The following is a 20,880-nucleotide window of genomic DNA, read 5'->3' as shown; positions in this document are numbered from 1 at the left end:
ACAATTGAAGTCGATTACATTCAACAGACATGACCAAAGTTACTGTTCTTGGTGCAGCAGGTGGTATTGGCCAGCCTCTTTCCCTTTTGCTTAAGCTCTCTCCATACGTGGATGAGCTGTCTCTTTACGATATCAGATTGGCGCACGGTGTTGCTACAGACCTGTCACACATCAACTCCAGTGTGAAGGTGTCTGGATTTGAGCCAAAGGATAAGAACGACCAACAGGCCATCAAGCAGGCGTTGGCTGGGACTGACGTTGTTATCATTCCAGCTGGTGTTCCAAGAAAGCCGGGTATGACTCGTGATGATTTGTTCAACATCAACGCCGGTATCATCAAGTCATTGGCAAGTGCCATTGCAGAGACCGCACCAAACGCATTTGTTCTTGTCATTTCCAACCCTGTGAACTCCACTGTTCCAATCGTTGCAGAGACCTTCAAATCCTACGGTGTCTTCAACCCAAAGAGACTGTTTGGTGTCACTACTTTGGACATTGTCAGAGCCAACACTTTCCTCAAGGAGTACGATTCATCATTGCAGGGCGTTGAGTCTGTCAAAGTTGACGTTATCGGTGGCCATTCGGGCGAAACCATCGTCCCAGTGTTCTCCACTTCAAACGCCAGAGACATCTTTGCAAAGCTCTCCACTGACCAGAAGAAGCAGCTTGTTCACAGAGTCCAATTTGGTGGTGACGAGGTTGTCAAGGCTAAGAATGGTGCCGGCTCTGCTACTTTGAGTATGGCTTACAGTGGATACACATTCGCCGAGGCACTGCTCAGAGCCGTCAAGGGAGAACGCGGTGTTGTTGAGGACTCCTTTGTCTACTTGGATGCTTCAATCCCAGGTGCCTCTGAGGTCCGCTCCAAGACCGGCGTGGACTACTTGTCCTTGCCTGTGGAGTTGGGTCCACAAGGTGCAGTTTCTGTGCAAGGTGGTATTCTTACACAGCTGGACACAGAGGAGCAGAGATTGTTTGCCATTGCAGTGAACACTTTGAAGAAGAACATTGTCAAAGGTGTTGCATTCGTGAACAAGGTGAAGGCAAAGTTGTGATTCTCTGTGTATGTCTCATTCTAATGAATTGTTTTGCTACGTACGCGCTGTGTAGTTCTGGCAGCTCTGGTTGGCCTGTGCGTAGGTTGTAAACTCCGATCTTGGGGGTGAACAGAGAGCACGGCAGGAGCACAATGCTAGACGGAGACGCTAGACGGAGACGCTAGACGGAGAAGCTAGGCAGACACGCCCCTCCCCCTCCCCGTCCCTCCTCCGCCGCCGGACACTCCCTTAGAGCATCTTTCCTGCCTACGGGGCAGCGGGGCAACGGTGGGCGCGTCTCCAAGGGCTAACAGGTGATTACCACTCTAAACCGGGGCATTGGACAACTGGACAACGCTCACACAGAGGAGGAAAACTCTTCACGTTGCCCGATTCATGAGCTCAAGGAACACGACCAATTGTTCTTATACAAACACGCTGTAGACAGATAAATAGAGTAACCTGGACAACAATCCCTTTTTATCATTATATCAGATTACCGTAGCAATGACATCAGTAGACAGCAGGAAAAAAAAAACACTCAGGGTCACGGACACCACAAGTTGGAGAGACGCATCCAAACACCAGCGACAGATCCCCCCAGTGGTGGGCTCCTGTTTTTTTTTCTGTTTTCGCTGCTCTCCAGAAATTTGTCCATCACACACAAAATTGGCGAAACGTTGTATACAGCAACAGCAGCACCAACAACAGCAACAAGAAGGCTTTTATAAAGGGCGCTTAAGTATCAACGATTGAAACACATAACCAGGGCTGCTAGCGTGTTTCAGGTACCATTTACATCTGAAGAAGATACGAAAGGACAGTTGAAGGTAGGAGTTTGTTACCGCTGTGTACATTTAGTTCTACCCTTCAGGAAAAAAAACAAACAACTGACCCCCCCCCCTGGAGAAAGGACGGGACAGAGAGACGACAACAGAAACAATTTGAAGATCACATATATATGACATGGAACAACCAAACCAACCAAGTGCCACATCTGGTCATCACGGGTCTGTAAGTGCGACAGTTAAGGATTGCCACGATCATGACGTTACTGTTGAGTATGAGACTCCACAAAACATTGGGCATGGCTCATTTGGAACTGTTTCGAAATGCCAGCTGATTTCGCCAACGAATACCACAATCGCCATCAAACGTGTTCTCCAGGACAAGAGGTTCAAGAACAGAGAGCTACAGATCATGAAATCTTTGGACAATCCGAACGTCACCAGACTGTTCTATTACTCATACGATAACGATACCGCAACTAATTCTGCAAACAACTTGTATTTGAACCTGATTATGGAGTATTTACCAACCACGTTGTACAAGCGTAATCAATTCTTTACAATGAGGAAGCTGAACATGCCATTACAAGAGGTTCGAAACTACATGTTTCACATTCTGGGAGCGCTGGAGTACCTCCATTCCAGATCGATATGCCATAGAGACATCAAACCCCAAAACATCCTCGTTGATCACCAACAAGGTATAGCGAAGATCTGCGACTTTGGATCTGCAAAGATCCTCTCACCAAGCGAGCAGAATGTCTCTTACATATGTTCTCGTTATTACAGAGCTCCGGAGTTGATCTTTGGTGCCACCAACTATACCACAAAGATTGACATGTGGTCCACCGGGTGTGTCTTTGCAGAGCTACTTATAGGACAACCTCTGTTCCCGGGTGAAAGTGGTATTGACCAACTCGTGGAGATCATCAAGATTCTGGGAACACCAACAACCGATGACATAATGGCCATGAACAACAACTACATTGACCATAAATTCCCCCTCATCAAGAAGATCCCTCTCTCGAGGATCTTTAAGAACCTGAACAACGCAAACGACATCCACGTATTGAATTTCTTAGAAAAATTCCTGCTATTCAATCCAAATACGAGAGTCAGCGCTACAGAGGCATTACAGGACGGTTGGTTTGAAGGGTTAAAGTGATGAGTGCTTTGTATTTGTTCTCCCGACTCTTTGACGTTTCAACATGACCGGTCTTACTGACCCTTGTTATAATATTACTATACAGTATAACGTTCTTGCGATTTAACGCCTCTGTTGTAGCCAAACATTGTTCCACTACTTGAGAAAGCTTTGTATTGGAGGCCTTGGTGATGATACATCCAGACACCCAAACACCTGGACACCCAATCATTCACCCCACCCCACAACGACAACGAAGAATGAAAAACGTTGGAAACCGCAACCGAAATTGACTAAGAAGGAAAAATTAAAAAAACCACAAAAGTGAAAAAAAAAAACCGCTGAGGTCCGTCGCCCGTCAACTTCAACTTCAACAAGACACAAAAACAAATACAAACAGCTTCTCAAAACCCATCGAACAAGGGTAAACAAACAGAAGAAGAAGATGTCCGATCAACCAGTTTCTTTCTTTAAGAAGCATCAAGTTGCCATTGCCGCTACTGTTGGTGTTGCCGCCTCTGCTGCTGCTGCTTACTATGTTCTTCAGCAGACAAAGAGCTCTTCGACATCACAGGCCAGTGGTGACTCCCACGTGAAGAAGTCCAAGAAGAAGCACAAAAAGTCCTCCAAGAAGACCAAGAAGGCGTATCCAGTTGATGGGTCTGGTGATCCTTCAGTGACCAAGGAATACGCCGATTCTTTGACTGAAGAACAGAAGGATTCGATTGCGCTGGCGTTGAAAGAGGACGGTAATGAGTATTTCAAGAACAAGGAGTTTGAACAGGCTGTGAAGTACTACACCGCTGCCATTGCTTTGAAAGAGGACCCTGCCTTCTACTCTAACAGATCTGCTTGCTATATTGCTCTGAAGGACTTTGAAAAAGTGATTGAGGACACTTCCACTGCGTTGAAGTTGAAGCCTGACTATACCAAGTGTATGTTGAGAAGAGCCACTGCTTACGAGCAGCTGGGCAAGTACGAAGAGGCAATGTTTGATTTGACTGCTGCTACCATTTATGGTGGGTTTAACACTAAGCCAACCGAACAATCCCTCGAACGCATCTTGAAGACGTACTCTTATGAACTCGTTGCTGACAAGTTGAAGAACAGAGTTCCTCAATTGCCAACAGCCTCTGCAATTGCCTCATTCTTTGCTGGTTATTCCGAGGACCAGCTCTTCGATGGATTGCCAAAGTCCACTGATGGTTTGGATCCAAGCTCCGCTGAATTCTTCCTCGTTTCTGCTGTAAAGAAGATCTGTGAAAGATCTTATACAGGTTACGAAGAGGCAGATTCCTTCATCCAACAGGCACTCTCTGTTTATGAAGCTACAGAGGACAAGTCTTCCGAAGAATTCAAGAGTGGATATTCTCTTGCGCTGGAATACTCCTGTATCTTTGACTTTTTGAAGTCTGATCCTTTGAAGGCATTGGAGGAGATTGAGAAGGCATTGTCCTTGCACCCAAGAGCCAGATCATACGTGTTTAAGGCAATGATCTACGCTGACAGACAAGACGTTTCTGATGCTGAAAAATGTTTCGAATCCGCATTGGAATTGCAACCTGCAGCTTCAGATATCTATTACCAAAGAGGTCAGATGTACTACTTGTTCAGTCAGTTGGATAAGGCAGAAGAAGATTTCAAGAAGGCTAAGGAGTTGGACCCAAAGAACATGTATGCTTATATCCAATTGGCTTGTATTCAATACAGAAAGGAGGACTTTGCTGGTTCTGAAAAGGCATTCCAAGAGGCTAAGAAGTTGTTCCCAACTTCTCCAGAAATTCCGAACTATTATGGTGAAATCTTGGCTGATAGAGGTGAGTTTGACAAGGCTGTTGAGCAATTCATCATTTCTCACAAGTTGGAAGACGCTTTGCCAAAGATCTCTGTCGGTGTTACTCCATTGGTGAACCAAGCTGCTCTTGTTGCAAGACAACCAACTTCAGAAGGTTTATTAGGCGCAATTGAGCTCCTGGAGAAAGCCACTGATATCGATCCAAAGTCAGAGTTGGCAAAGATAACTTTGGCTCAGTTGAAGTTGCAAGTTGGCAAGACTGAAGATGCTATCAAACTCTTTGAAGAGGCTTCTAACTTGGCCAGATCTCTAGATGAGAAAATACAGGCCACCTCATTTGCCGAGGCTTCGAAGATTCAAGTTAAAATCCACACAGATCCAGTCTTGGGTGCGAAGATTAAGGAAATGATAGAACAACATGGTGGTCCTCAAGCCCTTGGAATGATGGGTTAAACAAATTTACATGTCAAATTCTCTCTCTTGTATATATTACAATGTCGACATCATTGATTTTGGAATATGAAACAAAAAAAAATGAATTGAACCACGTCTTTCCTTTACATTAACACTACCTGTAGCTAGTTAAATGTTCTTATTACAAATAATGTACGTATTGTGTAACTAAAGGTCAGATTATGATCATCAGCAGTTACAAGCGTTCGCAGAGGTGGCGCTGTCATTCTGAATGTTTAACTGGACGTTACCTGAACCTTCCTGTGTTTCACCGTTAGCTTCTTCTGCACTTGGGATCTTTGAGCCCAGTGCTATGAACACCTCCTTAACGTTCAGTCCTGATTTGGCACTCGTTTCGAAGAAGACCAAGTTCTCCTCCTGTGCTAATTGTTCACCCTCTTCCTTCGCAACCTTACGATTCTGTTCATTACCTTCCCCTTCAACTAAATCACATTTGTTTCCAACCAGCGCAATTATGATATTTGGACTGGCCTGCTCGTGTAACTCCTTTACCCAATGTCTTGCCTTGATGAATGAGGCAGGTTTGGTAACGTCATAAACAACAAGGGCACATTGGGCATTACGGTAGTACATGGGAGCTAATGAGGCAAATCTCTCTTGTCCAGCTGTATCCCAAATTTCAAATTTTATCGTTTGATCTCCAATGACACAACGCTGCGTTAGGAAAGCAGCACCAATAGTAGGTTCTTATCACTGTTAGTACATGATCAGATGGCGATGTTCTGAGTAAACTCACCTTTATTCTCTTGAAAGTCATTGCTCACGAAACGAAGAACAAGCGACGATTTACCCACCGCTGCTTCCCCAAGCAGAACAAGCTTCACTGCAGTGATTGGTCTGGACATTTTGTATAAGACGTAATCCAAACCTTCAATGAATCCAATGGAAAACTTCCACGTTGAATAACTGAGAGTACGGTGTATCTCTACTAAAAAGTTCTCTGTGCAAAAAGGGGCGTTATCTCAACACACCTGGACACCAATACACCTGGACATCAATACATCCGAACACTAACCCACCCGGACACCTCAGCTCTACTGATCAACCGGCGCATTTGTATACGAATATCTGAGTCAATTAGTACTTTGTTATATATATATGTAACGTGTGTGGGTATGTATATTTGCTAGTGACATGAGTAAATACCATTCAAAGTTTTGGTTGTGAAGACAGCCCGTTCTTTGTTGCTGGTGTATTCACCTCTAGTTTACCCGATTCGTCAACCTTGTCCTCACCAAAGAAGACAACGGTAACAGTTAAATCGTCCCTATACTTTCTAGATACAGAGCTAGGAATGGAAACCAGTGTTGAGACGTACTCCTTTGAGCCTCCAAGACTGAGTGCATTACGGATTAGATGCGTCGAGACGTTCTCATCTTCCAACAGATATTCATGTTCTTGGGTTCTCTTCTTGTTTCTGAAAGCAGGTCTTTGGAACTTCTTGTACTTGTCGTCGGTTAAATCAACAACAGTTGGTAACTTCTTCTCCTCTTCGCTTGTGAAGATGTTCCATTTTTTGTTTGCATCCTGTGGAGATTCCTTCTTTTCGAGCCATTTCACAACGAGCCCGACAATTTCCTCGTTACTCAGGAGTTCGTATAAGCCATCAGATCCAATAACGATGAAATCCTTCTTTGCAGGGTTGATCTTTGTAGTGGTGACAACGGGCTCGGCAGTGACATAAGGTGGTGTCAAACAATTCTTGGGTGGTGCACGGAAATAAACCTTCAGATGCTCTGGAAGGGATTCAATGAGTTTACCCTTCACTTCCTTCACCTTATATCTGAAGTCTCCAAAGGCTCTAGTAGGTTGTAGAGAACCGAGGACACGGCCACGGTTGACACAAGTAGGCTCTTCTGGATGCTCACCTTTGATTCTTGCAACTTCGTCAGGGTTGTCACCGGTTTGGTCAATGCTCAAAGACTTAGCGGTCCATTGGTTCTTATCGTCCAAGGAACCAAGAACCACTCTAGAATCACCAGTGACGGCAACTCTCAACAATTGGGAGCTCGAATCGTAGAAAGTTAACAGTCCGCAACTTCCACTAGCTGCTGGGAGTGCCTTTATAGCAGTTTCCTTATCATGCGGATTCTCCATTAGTCGTCCCAACCCTTCTTGAACGATTTCGTGGTCCATTTGCAAAAAGCCATTCTTTATAGCGTCGTCGATAACGTCGTTGGAAGGAACAATTCGAAGGCCATCCTCCTGATCCAGCTTATACGCCGAGCCCAGCGAGCCAACAACGTGTGAAATCAGCTCATCACGAAGCTTCAGCGAGGTATAGTAGCCCGAGTGGCCATCATAAATACCCCAGAAGTAAAAATCAGCGTTCCCGTCCTTCGTGGGAACAGTAACCACGGCCTCAGACCTATCATCCTCAATTGGGCTGTTAGAAGGCAGCTGAGAGATGTCGTACCTAACAACGCCCTTGCCTCTCTTGACGAAATACGACTCCTCCAAGTTACGCAGCTTACTGGTGACTTGGTCGTCGCTCAGCAGTAAGATGTTCTGCGACTTCTGCTGTTGCTGTTGGCTCTGGGTCGTCGAGAACGGCCTGAAATCACCAGAATCACTTAGATAATGCGTTTGTAACGACATGTACGACGCAACAAAGAGTATGCCACTCGCAAGGGCAATGTTCAGGTCCCTCATCGACTGCCTCTTCCACCTCAACTTCCGATTACCGCCCTGTGTGTTTCTCTTAACCAGCGATGTTGAAGAAAAGGCCCTTGACGCGGTGTTTGATACGTGGCGGGCGAGAAAAGACCTCTTGGTGATCTCCTGTGCGGAACGCGAGATCAGAACAACCGGGAACCCCTTAGCCATCGGTTGCTATACCTCTTTTATCCAGCAAAAACGACCCATTCGATGGTCAGAATGTGCTTGTTGATGCCAGTTGGCGAAGGGTGATGGAGGGGCCTCCAGCGCGCCCCTACGCGGGCGCCGGAGAGAGGGAGATGATTAGGTAAGCAAGGAAGGGGAAACGAAGGAGACGTGGCCGGACCAATGAAAGGTGTCACGTGATACAGCAGGTGACTGTGTGGTGTTCGGATGTGACCGTGCTCGAAGTGGCATCTACACCAATTACGCAGCTACTCATCTCAGAGTCATAGAGGTGTTGGTTCTAGGCTCTCTACTGCAGAGATTGGTGGGTTGTGAGTTGGCCTTCGATGGTCGTCAGTGGTGCAGAGCTGACTGCTGGAGATCCGCAGACAGATGTCGACAATGATACGGGCATTGGAACGCTGCTTCACCGCACAGTACTTTTATATATCATAAGATTCATAACCTATAAACCCAATCCAATTAAACGATAGTCAAAACCCAAGAGGAGGAACAGAACAGAACAGTAAACGAGACAAGACCTATAAATACATCCTTTCCCGCCTTTGAAGAGTGTTTTTGATGGTGTTCTTTGAGAAAGCCACCTTCCATGAGATCACGTTTTAAACCATGAATGAAAGACTTACAACAAAGCCAACCATAACCATTGTCAATGGGGTTGCCAAACCAGACGCACCGCTGGAACGATTCGAGGAGCTCGAACTTGAGCCAGAATCCGAATTTGACTCAGAGGTTGATGTGGACACTGAACCCAACACTCCGACAGTAGCACCGTTATCATTAGTCGCAGCAGTAGAGGAATAGCCAGTAGCAGTAACGGCGTTTGGTATGCTTGAAGTGATCACTTCAATGTCCGTCTCGTCTGTGAATTTCACCTGTGCCAATGCAATGACCAAATCATCCAAATCATAGACGATGTAACCGCTTCTCAAGAAGGAATCTCCCAAGATAACGGTATCGGAGGACATGATTGAAAACACACAAGTAGTGCCTGAAGTATCAGCCGCAAGGATGAAGTTGCTCAATGGACATGCAATTTGAGTACCGTCAAAGGTAAACGTAATGTTTTGATTGCCGGTATCATCGGGACAATCCATAATGTAATAGCCATATCTTGAAGAATATGTTGCACCGATTTGATCAGCTAACGCACTGACAACGGAACTAGGCAAATATGTCAAAGTGGTGCCTGAGTCTAACAATGCGTACTCCACAGAGTCAAGTACAGATGTTCCATCAAACGAGACATCCTGTAATGTAATTTCCAATTTGATAGCCTCGCTATAACCAGAGCTTTCCAGAGTGTTGATCACCGGAACAGAGGTTAAATTACCAGTGTATTTTGCATGGTCAACACCACCAAAGATTATGTTACCTTCTTCAGCGTCAACATCATTCAGGTACAGAGAGTAGGCTCTCTTATGGATCAAGCCATCTTCAACCATCTTCATGGGTAAATTGGAGTACGTGTAACGGTTGCTACCGGCTAATGAACCAGAATATGTAGTCTCCAATCCCTCCAATCCAATACCCAAGACTCCGATAGATGAGTTTGTCTCGTTTGCCACTGCAAATGATAGACCTGAAACTTCCAGTCCATCAATAACAACGTTATCATAGCCCCAAGTACCGTACGCAAACGTAGAATCACCATACAGGATAAAGAATTCCGTGTTGTTACTCACAAATGAGGTCGAAGATGAAGAGTCAAACGTTCCATACTCGGAGCAATCGATGGTTGCCCTTGAGTCTCTCGACGAAGATGAGCGTGTTCCTGCATTTGCCTTATTCACGGAGCCATCGACGAACGAAGTGTCCAGTTCATGTGTCAAAGACTCCAGGAAGGAGCTATCATTCAGCTGTCTATACTTCCCTTGGTGGTCCAATCCTAACTCGTGGATAATCTCAGAGTCAGACAACTGTCTATATCTTTTCTTCAACATCTTCTTCCTGTCTGACGTTGTAGTCCCTGGACTGCAGTAGACGTTATCCGAGCCCATCACCCACAAATCACTGGAGCCTGTATCCACCAGCACGATGACGCTTTGGTTGTTGGAGCCCAGCTGTAAGTCCACCGAGTAGAACGAGCTCTGGTTCTCCAGCACCATAATAACGGTGCCGTCGGGGCCTTCTCTCTTCACGAGTCTTGCCTGGGCGCCACGAGTACTACTCTCGTAAGTGTCACCTCTGGACACTTTGAACGGTAGGAACTGATAGCCCTGTGTGTTCTTCGCAGTACACGCTGGTACTATAAAGACGATATGTAGCACAACTGCCAATAGCCAAAGCATCTTGCACGACTATGAGGGGGGTACCAGTGTATACGACGAGTTCTATCCCAAAAACAGCAAACTTCTAAACCGAGATCAAAGCACAACGAGTCAACATGCAAAAGAGGACAAATGCTCTCCTCTATATACGCGATGAATGTAATAAATGTAAAACGAAAGACTCCAAAAAGGCCTAAAAAAAGCAACTCAGTCCAATCCAACAAGCCTCCAAACAAGACAAGTTATGATACAGGTCACAGTTCAAAGAACATACAAGTGTGGGACGAAGGACAGCGTCATAGCTAAGCCATGGTGAAGTTTTTAGCTGCCGAGAGTCCCTCTGCACGGAAATGTTTCTTCGCAAATGCGTGCTCAGCGGTGTAACAACGGCGCGCCCAAAAACACGTTTGTTTCAGCCGCATAAACGGTCTAGGCAGCGTTTTCCAGTGGAGGCAGGGCAGCGTTGAAGGGGGGACAGCACCAGAAGTTAGACGGGTTTCTGCCCAGTTTTTTTTCCGTCTACACGGGCCGTTAGGATGGTTTAAAAGGAACAGGGGGGCTGTGCGGTGGAAGCTGGGCGCTTGGGAGGGAGGGCGTAGGCAGAGGGCGTAGGCGTAGGCAGAGGGCGTAGGCAGGGGGAGAGCGGCAGCAGAGAGCACACCCAGCACGCGGTACGCTGGCCTGTGGCATTTTCAATTGGACAGACAGCCAAAGCGAACAGGCTCTGGAAGCACAGCACAGTGGGCTAAAGCTTACAACGTGTTTCACCGCCAAAAAGCATAACATCACCGTGTTTACATCACCAAGCTCCTTGCCCAGGCGGAAAACTACAGTGGCCAGCGGGTCCGGCATTGTAAAACAACCGTTTTGTATGGGAAAACTGAAGAAATTCGGCTGTGTAACATCAACTACGCCTATGACGTAATCATCTCAAATGATTGGTAATGGTTATCGTGTCATACATAAAGAAGAGGGTTCAAATAGAGAGAGACAGACAGCTTAATCAAAGGTGAAGAACACCTTGATACACTTCTCCTTCTCAGCGTTTGAGAACACGTCGTATGCCTTCTCAATCTCATCGAACTTGAAGTGATGGGTGACCAATGGGCTTGGATCCAATACACCGGTGGAGACCTTCTCCAGCAAGGAGGCTGTAGAGTTGGCGTTGACCAGACCAGTTGAGATGTTGATGTTCTTGATCCACAAGTCCTGCAACTGCAAATCAACTGGTTTACCGTGGACACCAACATTGGCGATACGTCCACCTGGAGCAATGATCTTCTGACAGGTGTCGAACGTCTGTGGGATACCAACGGCCTCAATGGCAACGTCAACACCTGGGTGCAGTTGGGCACGAGCACCGGTGTTCTGGACGGCAGTCAGCTTCTTGATCTCCTCGACGGCATCAACCTTTCCTGGGTTGACACCAATGTCTGCACCAAACACTTCCTTGGCTATACGCAATCTCTCCTCGTTGAAGTCAACAACGATGGTCAATGCAGGCTTGTAGGTCTTTGCCGCAATCAGGGCACTGATACCGACAGAACCACCACCGACAACAGCAACAATGTCACCTTCCTCAACCTTACCGTTAAGGGCACCAATCTCGTTACCAGTTGGCAGGATATCGGAAAGCATCAGTAGGGATTCGTCCTTGACTTTGCCAGCCAGTGGACCAACGTCGTACAAGGAGTAATCAGCGTGTGGGATCTTGACGTATTCCGCCTGGGTACCGTTGATTTCGTGACCCAACTTCCAACCACCTTCAAGACAGTGCGCTTGCAAGCCCTTCTTACAGTAGGCACAACTACCACAGGAGGTGATACACGAGATCAACACCTTGTCGCCCTTCTTGAACTTCGAGACTCCAGCACCAACGTCGTGGATGATACCGATACCCTCGTGGCCCAAAATGGCACCCGGACCGGTCTCTGGAACATCACCTTTCAGGATGTGCAGGTCACTACCGCAGATGGTGGTGGCAGTAAGCTTGACAATGGCGTCTGTTGGACGGGACACCGTTGGAATCGCAACCTGCTTAAGGGCTCTGATCCCTGGACCTCCGTAGACAAGTGCTTTCATAGACATTTTCGGCTGATATAACTGTATGCGTTCAATTGGCTGGACTCAATATGGCGAGACAATACAATGGACGGGAACTGAGAAGATGCTGAGAAAGGGTGTAAGAGGGAGAACGGCGAAAGACTGCCTTTATATACCAGAAAAGGCCACCCCTCCCTTCTCTAACACCATGACGTTAAACTTCTCAATGGCCCACCCGGACTCCCCCAAATATATGGTACCATCGCCCCTGTGGCCAGCTACAACTCCGAGATGTTCATACGTACGCGCAATGATTTTATGGGGAGAGATTCATGCACAGAGTGCGGGACAGGCAGAGAAACTGTGTGCGTGGTATCAAACTGAAGCCTTGGTGTCCCCACCGCTGTCTCGGACTTCAGTGGCGTGTTTCACGGTGGTTGGAGCCCGTTGTACTGAGCCAATTGGGCAGCACCAATTGCGTTGTAGCGTCTCCTTGCACCCACGCTCTCCCTCTCTCCCTGCGTCGATTGATTACGATTCGCCTTCACTCCCTTTAGCGTACTTTGGGAGCCCCCCCCCTAGAACTTATCATTTCACCCGACCTATGCGGCTAATGCCTGTGCTGACCAGGCCCACCAACACCACTGCCACTATTCCCACGGCTCCCACTGCCTAATATGTAAACATGCTGCTGCTGAGTTATTGTTAAGGCTGCCACGAACTCCGCAACACCCCAGAAGCACTGGCAACACGCAAATTATGCATATGACACCACCTGGAAGAGGACACATCTGGCAGAGGACGCACCTTGGAAACATGCTTCCATGGACACAATGTGCTAAGCCATTGTGGTACGGAGTTGCACGTTTGCCCCAGCCCCAGGCTTGTTGATATGCGATGACATGTGAATCAACAAAGGCGTGCGAGGGGAACTAGATGTCACCCAAATCTGTTATATCTTGTTTCCGATGTCGCCATACTGCTACAATAGTGAAGAAACACACCAGCAGTTCCCGAATGCCTTCGATTATAATCAACCGTGTAGTATTCTATGCGCAACAAACCTTCTAAAAGCGGTTGCCTGCGATGGCTGATAGTTCAGCGTTTCCCCCTCTGACAAGCATAGACAATTCATCAAGGTGAATACACCACAATCGTAGCCGTTCATCTGTTGTGGACAGTTGACGATTTGCTCGGACGTGAACCCATCGCTTAACGATTCGTTGCCCTGTTTCTTACACTCCTGCACTAGGTAGTCGTTTAACAAGTTCAACGCCATGGAGCCATGGGACGTTTCATGCCCTGCAAGACTATCCAGGTATAGAATTTTCTTATTCTTCAAGTCAATAGCACCGGTGACCCAATGGGTACTGTGGACGTTTATAGGGCACAAGATGAGGTCCAATTTGGAGATATCTCTTTTGGCCCTTTTCATCCATTTCTGCACTGATTTGTAACCTTTGGTTTCAATGTTTGTAAAGAAGAACGTCGAGAATGCATGGACCCTTTCGCCAGAGATTAGCTTGAGAAAGACGTCAATTACGGTATCGTTTAACCAGCGTGCGTCGGCCAAGCTCTTCAAATCGTGAACACGGACGTCAACATCACACCTTTGAACAATAACATCACGTTCACGACTTTTATCACTTTTCCAGATGTTTATGATCTCAGCCTCATCATCTTCAGTTAGACTCTCACATAGCTGAGCAAGTCTTGATTTTGTCTTGGGTCTCGTCGCTTCCAAGTGCTCTTTATGTAGCCTTTCACCTTGTTCTTTACGCTCCCGGAGTAACCTTTGGTAGGTGCTGAAGTCGTTCTTGAAAGTCAAGTTCTCTACATCAAACTTGAAAGATAGCGAAGACGAAGTTCTTGGAGGTGGAGGTGGTAGTCTGACCTCTTTGAGAAAGATCACATCGTCGTCTTGATACTTTGCTGATTTCTCTTTGAAGATCTTTTGTATGAAATTGCTCAACGATGAAATACGCTTGTGGATCTTTTCATTGTCAGAGGGAGCACTCAAGGGTGAAGATGGTCTTGTTGAAGAGCCACTGGAAGCTTGGCGAGGTGACGGTTGAAATTGGCCCTTATAAACAGACCTGAGATGTTCAGACACTGTGCTGTTGTTGCTGTTATTACTATTAGGGGCGTTCAAATTCTTCTTATGATGGCTCTTGGATTTGATGAAGCTGGTTCCATAATCATTAGATTCAACGCTTTGCGTCATTGCATCCATGTTCCACTCTATTGGCGATTTGGCAAATTTAACGTCAATCTTGGACTCATCAATCTGCGGCATGTCTTCCAAGTTTTGTCTTAGAGAAGATCTTGAGCCTTTAACCGGGGTTATGAAATCACTTGACAGCACTTTCCTCTTCTTCAGTTCATCGACAACGGAGCCCTGATCTGTGACATCAACGTTCTCCTTCTCAGTGGACACAACCAAACGTTCATCGTGTCCTGTGATCTTAGCCATTGTACGGGAAAACAAGCCGCGGGCAACACCAACAGCAGCTTTGACCAGCCCATTAGCCTCGATAGAAGTAGCATCCTGCTCACCGTGCTTATCCCTAGTCCAGTCACCTTCACTGCCGCCATCCCCGTGGCGAGACTGGTGGTGGTGATGATGATGAAGATTATGTCCATGGCTTTGGTGGTTGCTCGTTGAAGAGCTGGTGGATTTCGTTCTCGACAACCCACGGGTGCTTATAAAGTCCACATTCCGTTTACGCTTACGTGATAGTACCGGGGTTCCTCTGTCCAATGCCATCGTGCGAGGTGATTCGATGGAGCAAACACTTCAGGCCACTCGGTACAACAACAACAACAACAACAACAAATGAAGTAAGAGGAAAGCGCCGTTGTTGTCCCGACCTGTGTGTAAACAAGAAATTGCCCTTACACACACGCGCTTCCCCCCAACGCATTCTCACATCGGGTGTCCAGATGTATTTCCTTATTAGGATAGTTTCCTCTTTTGTGTAATAATTCCTGACGAAGAGAAAAAAAACTCCTTCTTCCCCTTCACGCGCGCGCGCGCGCGTGGGACACTTTTGTGTAAAAACAACATTGCAAGAGAGAAAAAACACAAAAACAACAGAGGAATAAACATCAACAAAGGGAGCGTTGAAGGCAGCGGCAAAGAAGACACCCACGGCGGTTAACAATCCGATAGGGCGCTTAAGGCATTGGGATCGAACAAGCACGCAGGATGTCTTTGAGCAGAGAAGTGGACGCCGATGCGACGGAGCTGGATGTGAACACGTCTAGTGCTAGCCAACCTGCTAAGGAGAACAGCTCCATGTACGCGACACCACACGGTTCGTTTGCGGAACACGGCGGCAGCTCGTTTGCTGAGGGAGATGGGACGATATACACGGCGACATACTCAGGGATTGATGTGCTGGAGACCGTTGTGAGAGGGATCTCGGTGATGAGAAGGCGTAACGACTCGAGCTTCAACGCTACGCAGATCTTGAAAGTTGCCGGTGTTGATAAGACGAAGAGAACCAGGATACTGGAGAAGGAGGTGCACACGGGAACACACGAGAAGGTACAAGGTGGGTATGGTAAATTCCAAGGGACCTGGATTCCCTACGACCGTGCGGTGGCACTTTCGCAGCAGTATGGTGTTTATGAGGACTTGAAGCCGCTCTTCTTGTTCAACGTGTCAAAGTGTGACGGTGCTGAAACGCCAACAAAGGAACAGGCCATTGCCCAAAAGAAGAAGTCGGCCACGGCAATATCAAGAGGCAACAGCTTCTATGCATCAATGTCAAGAAAGCCCTCAAATCTGGGAAGGTCATATTCAGTATTGACCAACGCGGACGAGGATAATGGCCATGTTGACGATGATGAGTCGCCTGGGAAGAAGCAAAAGTTAGAGAATGGCGAATCTGTTGCACTATACAACAACAATGGGAATAACAATGGGTCAATTGCCGCTTCTGATAATGCCATGGTTATTTATAACCATGATCTGGATATCGAGAATCCAAATGCCCCATTCACTTTACCTCCATTATCAGGATTCATACCTGAATTTGAACATTCCAAGGAGATTATCACCCAAGTTTTTCTTTCACCCGAGGTTGACTCCCTAGCAGAGGCAGTTGGTGGTGAATCCACACTTGTCGATGTTAACTTGGATGTTGCAATTGACGAACTGGGACATACCGCATTGCATTGGGCTTCTGCGCTGGCTCGTATTAGCATAGTGAGAGACCTGGTGCGTCGTGGTAGTGTAAGAATAAGGGGAAATAACCAAGGAGAATCTCCGCTGATAAGAGCTGTATTGGTGACAAATAACTATGACCAAAGTTCCTTTTCAGAGTTGTTAGACTTGTTATACCCGTGTATCCCACTGTTGGATCACCAACATCGTTCTGTGTTGCACCACATTGCACTCACAGCGGGGATCAAGAGAAGAAGTGCTGCAAGTAGATACTATTTGGAAACGCTGCTGGAATGGATAGTGAAAATCGGTTCTTCTTTGCCAAAAGGTTCTATAACCTTGGGTAAATTCATGAGTGATATTGTCAATGCACAAGATAAGAATGGTGACACATGTTTGAACATTGCTGCAAGAATAGGAAACAAGGCAATTGTACAACAACTGTTTGATATTGGTGCGGACCCTTCGATACCGAACAAGGCTGGCTTGAGACCAGTGGATTTTGGTATCACTGTGAATGGGCTTAACGCGTCCAGTGTTAAATCTCTGCAACAGAACCAGAGTAAGACGTACAGCAATCCAAAATTAGTACCTCAACAGAGTAGTGGGAAGATCCTCGAGTCTATGAAACAAGTCTTGAACAGGCTAGACTCTGATTTCAAGAATGAGATTGCAGAGAAACAGAAGACTATTGATGATCTACACACAAAGCTTCGTATTGCTACGACCAAGTTATCAGAATCTCGTAAGAATCTAGAAACTTTGAAAGAGTCTGAGATTAAATCGAGTGAGTACAAACAAAAGATTTCCAACCTTGATAGGGCAACTGCAGAGGAAGAACAAAGATTCCTTGACCAAACCACGGAGCTAGGATCCATTGGCAATTATGACGTTGATTTTGATGCGGATGAACCATTCAGGGTGTTACCTGTTTATAACGCTATCATGGAACAAGTTGAAAGACAAGGAAACAACAAGACTTCATTAGATGATATCAAGATCGATCCATCGCATATAAACGTCAACGAATTACCGCCAGTGGCGGTGTTGCAGGCGAGAGTCAGAGCATATAAGGCGAACGAGTCCAAGCTGAAACAGGTTATTAACGAGTTAAACGAGAATTCGAAAGCACTTGAGAATAAATTCCGTCGTGTTGTTGCTCTTTGTACCGGTGTACCTGAGGATAAGATCGACACCATATTGGATGGGCTGGTACAGGCCGTTGAGAGCGATCCAGATGAGGTTGATATGGGGAGAGTCGTTGGATTCCTCAAGAAAGTTGACGATAAACATGACGTATGAGATATACTGGGGATGTATTTATATTGGTCTAACCATCTACAGACAAAATTTATAACACACTCCCGTTTGATATATTATGAAAGATGATTGTAGGTACTGAGTTTTATGAAAGAGTTTAGGCAAAGTGAAGATATCGTATACCTGAAGGACAAGTTAGTAACCTTCAGCACCAACGTAGTGATAGACAGTGTTCAACACCCATTGAATCAAAGGATGTAATGGCTGTTCATCCAGAGTATTCAGACGTTCAGCTGCACTCTTGAAGCCAACAATGAAGTTGATGGTTATGGCAACCAAGACACCTGTCGCAACGACAAGAGGACCCAATGGCGCATCCAAGTGTTTACCATCTCTTGCTTTGATCAGCGACAAACGCTTGTTGTAGATGAAATAGCCCCAGCCCAAACAGAAGAGAGTCAAGGCAAAGTATACGTAGGCCAGCTGTGTAGCCAATTCTTCGTTTGCAGCCTTCTTCACAGAGGAATAAATGGAAAACGTCAGGGCAGAGAACAGGGAACAGACACTCAGCCATCTGTTGAAGGTTCTTTCATTAGCCAACCAGACTTTGGTTTCAACCTTCATCGAACCAGCCTGTTTCAACAAGGTCTTTGGCTTAACAACGCCAGGAGGTAATTCAACTTCTTCATCTTCCGAATCGACATTTGCCAGCTTGGAACCACCAGTGAGGAATGGAATGATATCAACGTGTTGCTTTGCTCTGTGTCTGACGGCAGTTTGGTGTTCACCATCGCTTGATTCTTGGTCATCATCGTCAATGCCGTTCCATTCACGCTCCAGTTGAACTTCACCTTTCGACTTTGTTGAGTCTTCAATACGACGTAGTCTAGATTGTAGATCAGTTTGGTGCTTCTTCTTTCTCTCCTCCTCTGCAATGGCATCACCTGGTTTCTTACGGATATCGTCTTCCAAGTCAGGTAACCAGAATGGCAAGACATCCAAACGATCATCTTCGATGAACAAAGAAGCGATACCTTGGATGAATTTGGAGAAGTTCGGAACCTCTTTAACCAAATGAGAAGTTGTCAATTCTTCAATCCACTTACCATTCTTTCTAGAGAATGGGATTGAGATTCCCTTGCCATCTGATAACTTCTTACCACTGGTGTTCTTAATTCTGATCTCCATAACGCTATAAGGGAATTTGACAAATTCATTCTTTCTCAGCAAGGAGTACGGATTATCAATGTTTTGATCTATATCCTTTCTATGCCATTCCTGTGGGTTTCTGATTGGACGCATTTCATCAAATGCATCTTCTCTGATGAAGAGGATATCACTGTCAATCGTGATACGGACTCTATCATCACCTGGAATTTGGAAGGCTGTTCTCGTATAGACGGATCTAACAGCAGGTTGCAGTTCGTACTCCTTGATCAAAGCAGCAACCTGGTCGACATCGTCTTCGATGCCTTTCAATACTTGATCAGACGAGCCCATCTCTCTGAATTTGTTCAACGTCTTCTGCTTGAACTGTTCGACGTCACCTTTAACGACAAAGTCGTTGACGTACTTCTCTTTCAACTTGAGACGAATATCGTGGGAGGACTCCTCCTCATTGGACTTATCCACAGTCCTCTTCTCCAGAAAGATATCCGGCTTATCAGCAAGATTACCAGACCATCTCAATCGCAGAGAAGGCGACGTGTTTGATTTCAACAGCTTCATGTTGTACAGTTCAAAAGAGCCGTTATCAAAGTACAATGAGGTGACTATTGGATCAACAGAATCCTTAGATTCGGCCTCATTCGAGTAGACCAAAACCGGCAAATGTCTCAAGATGGTGGTTTTAACCTCCATCAGGTTATCTGGATGGACCCAGAACTTGAAAGACTGGTAATCCAGGTTATCAGCGTTAACATAAGATCCCGGTGTTGCATTAGAAACACCAGCGTTCATCAACGAGCCAGACTGTGATGGTGTCATGGATTTTGAGCCCATATGCGACCCAGTTTGCATGTTCTCTCTCAAGAACTGGAACAAGAATGAGATCTTGTGCAAGAGAGGAGAATAGTCCTCGGAATGGAAAGGTAAGTCCTTCAATCTTATAGATAACAATGCCTTCACGGAGTTATAATGAGGGTGCAAACGATCATGCTTCTTCACGATCTTTTGAAACCCTGTAAAGTTCAGTCTAGCGAAGTGATCCAGCTCATGAGCCTCTGCAAGCACGTTTTCCACATTTTGATGAAACTTTGGCCATTCCACCGAGTCCTTCTTCTGGGATTGAGTGATTTCATCAGCCTTCCCTTGTAGAGCTTCGATTCTCTTGTTCAAATCCTCGTATTGGCTGGTTTGGAAGGTGTACACCTTCTCCAGTTCAGCATCCAGGGCCTTAACAAACTGCGACTCGTCGGCATCTGACCATTTGGACGACTTCTTAGACCCGTGGGAGTCCAATGCGTTCTCCTTGAGCAGCTTCTTCAACTTTTCATAGTTGATGTAGTTATCACTCCAGGGAGGATAGATCTCATTGGCCAGTTTAACACCAAACAGCATGTTTTCAAAGCCCTCAATTGGTGTTGAATTTGATCGAATGTAACGAATAAGGAAGAGAAAGAGAAAGAGAAAAGATTTTTTACGTCTATTGGGTTAAATCGTTAGTGGTTGTTTCGTATCGTCTGAACCAATTTACTGACAGCTAGGCACACGTGGGGGGATGGCTGTTTTTGGGTGTCCGGGTGTGTGCGTGGGAGGATTACATAAGATATTACATAAGATATTACATAAGATATTACATAACTTCTTAGTCATCGGGCCACACCAGAGTGTAAAGAAAAAGAAACAAAACGTCATGCCAGTGGTGTGCCCTCTGAATGTGCGCCATGTGTGTGACATGCTGTAGAAGTTGTGGAACGAAGTACGACGGAAAAGTTAGCTGTGTGACCATTGGGTGGGACAACCCTTCCCCGTAGAGGTTTGGCTGTATCACTACAACCACGAATATTTCCCTCGCCCGGTGCCTTCCCCTTAACCAATTGGTGCTGTGACCCT

The 20,880-nt window shown here is 46.1% G+C and overlaps 11 protein-coding genes across 11 annotated transcripts; 5 read left to right on the top strand and 6 right to left on the bottom strand.

The window, feature by feature from the left end:
* Positions 1–29: 29 nt before the first annotated feature.
* Positions 30–1,055, top strand: CYBJADRAFT_170219 (malate dehydrogenase; the record flags this gene model as incomplete). Its single annotated transcript, XM_020216096.1, has 1 exon — positions 30–1,055. The coding sequence occupies one exon, from the start codon at positions 30–32 to the stop codon at positions 1,053–1,055; it is 1,026 nt and encodes a 341-aa protein (XP_020072789.1).
* Positions 1,056–1,724: 669 nt separating this feature from the next.
* Positions 1,725–3,091, top strand: CYBJADRAFT_165165 (GSK family serine/threonine-protein kinase). Its single transcript, XM_020213917.1, has one exon. The coding sequence runs from the start codon at positions 2,004–2,006 to the stop codon at positions 2,988–2,990; it is 987 nt and encodes a 328-aa protein (XP_020072788.1). The 5' UTR covers positions 1,725–2,003; the 3' UTR covers positions 2,991–3,091.
* A 209-nt stretch (positions 3,092–3,300) lies between these two features.
* CYBJADRAFT_133372 (TPR-like protein) lies at positions 3,301–5,306 on the top strand. The gene has a single exon (XM_020213105.1). The coding sequence runs from the start codon at positions 3,415–3,417 to the stop codon at positions 5,215–5,217; it is 1,803 nt and encodes a 600-aa protein (XP_020072787.1). The 5' UTR covers positions 3,301–3,414; the 3' UTR covers positions 5,218–5,306.
* A 100-nt stretch (positions 5,307–5,406) lies between these two features.
* Positions 5,407–6,083, bottom strand: VPS21 (Rab family GTPase VPS21; the record flags this gene model as incomplete). Its single annotated transcript, XM_020217454.1, has 3 exons — positions 5,407–5,468; positions 5,508–5,924; positions 5,975–6,083. 3 exons carry the CDS (start codon positions 6,081–6,083, stop codon positions 5,407–5,409), a joined length of 588 nt encoding a protein of 195 aa, XP_020072786.1.
* Positions 6,084–6,328: 245 nt separating this feature from the next.
* On the bottom strand, positions 6,329–8,105 carry PTC5 (type 2C protein phosphatase PTC5). Its single transcript, XM_020213916.1, has one exon. The coding sequence runs from the start codon at positions 8,062–8,064 to the stop codon at positions 6,388–6,390; it is 1,677 nt and encodes a 558-aa protein (XP_020072785.1). The 5' UTR covers positions 8,065–8,105; the 3' UTR covers positions 6,329–6,387.
* Positions 8,106–8,677: 572 nt separating this feature from the next.
* Positions 8,678–10,373, bottom strand: CYBJADRAFT_175981 (pepsin-like aspartic protease; the record flags this gene model as incomplete). The annotated part of the gene is made up of 3 exons (XM_020216762.1): positions 8,678–8,703; positions 8,759–10,301; positions 10,332–10,373. The coding sequence occupies 3 exons, from the start codon at positions 10,371–10,373 to the stop codon at positions 8,678–8,680; spliced, it is 1,611 nt and encodes a 536-aa protein (XP_020072784.1).
* Positions 10,374–11,351: 978 nt separating this feature from the next.
* Positions 11,352–12,434, bottom strand: CYBJADRAFT_123134 (alcohol dehydrogenase GroES domain protein; the record flags this gene model as incomplete). Its single annotated transcript, XM_020212466.1, has 1 exon — positions 11,352–12,434. One exon carries the CDS (start codon positions 12,432–12,434, stop codon positions 11,352–11,354), a length of 1,083 nt encoding a protein of 360 aa, XP_020072783.1.
* On the top strand, positions 12,244–13,249 carry CYBJADRAFT_2342 (uncharacterized protein). The gene has a single exon (XM_020217592.1). The coding sequence runs from the start codon at positions 12,460–12,462 to the stop codon at positions 13,069–13,071; it is 612 nt and encodes a 203-aa protein (XP_020072782.1). The 5' UTR covers positions 12,244–12,459; the 3' UTR covers positions 13,072–13,249.
* Positions 13,250–13,428: 179 nt separating this feature from the next.
* ULP1 (SUMO protease ULP1) lies at positions 13,429–14,052 on the bottom strand (the record flags this gene model as incomplete). Its single annotated transcript, XM_020212349.1, has 1 exon — positions 13,429–14,052. A coding segment is annotated over one exon (624 nt), but the record flags the coding sequence as incomplete, so codon positions are not given.
* A 1,641-nt stretch (positions 14,053–15,693) lies between these two features.
* SWI6 (transcriptional regulator SWI6) lies at positions 15,694–17,868 on the top strand (the record flags this gene model as incomplete). Its single annotated transcript, XM_020212395.1, has 1 exon — positions 15,694–17,868. One exon carries the CDS (start codon positions 15,694–15,696, stop codon positions 17,866–17,868), a length of 2,175 nt encoding a protein of 724 aa, XP_020072780.1.
* Positions 17,869–17,922: 54 nt separating this feature from the next.
* CYBJADRAFT_165161 (SPX-domain-containing protein) lies at positions 17,923–20,486 on the bottom strand. Its single transcript, XM_020213915.1, has one exon. It carries the CDS (start codon positions 20,383–20,385, stop codon positions 18,022–18,024), a length of 2,364 nt encoding a protein of 787 aa, XP_020072779.1. The 5' UTR covers positions 20,386–20,486; the 3' UTR covers positions 17,923–18,021.
* Positions 20,487–20,880: the final 394 nt, after the last annotated feature.

Source organism: Cyberlindnera jadinii, assembly GCF_001661405.1.
Source record: "Cyberlindnera jadinii NRRL Y-1542 unplaced genomic scaffold CYBJAscaffold_1, whole genome shotgun sequence".
In the NCBI taxonomy this organism is placed as follows: Eukaryota; Fungi; Ascomycota; class Saccharomycetes; order Phaffomycetales; family Wickerhamomycetaceae; genus Williopsis; species Williopsis jadinii.
Note: the sequence above shows the minus strand (reverse complement) of the source record. Positions and strands in the feature narration are given on the sequence as shown.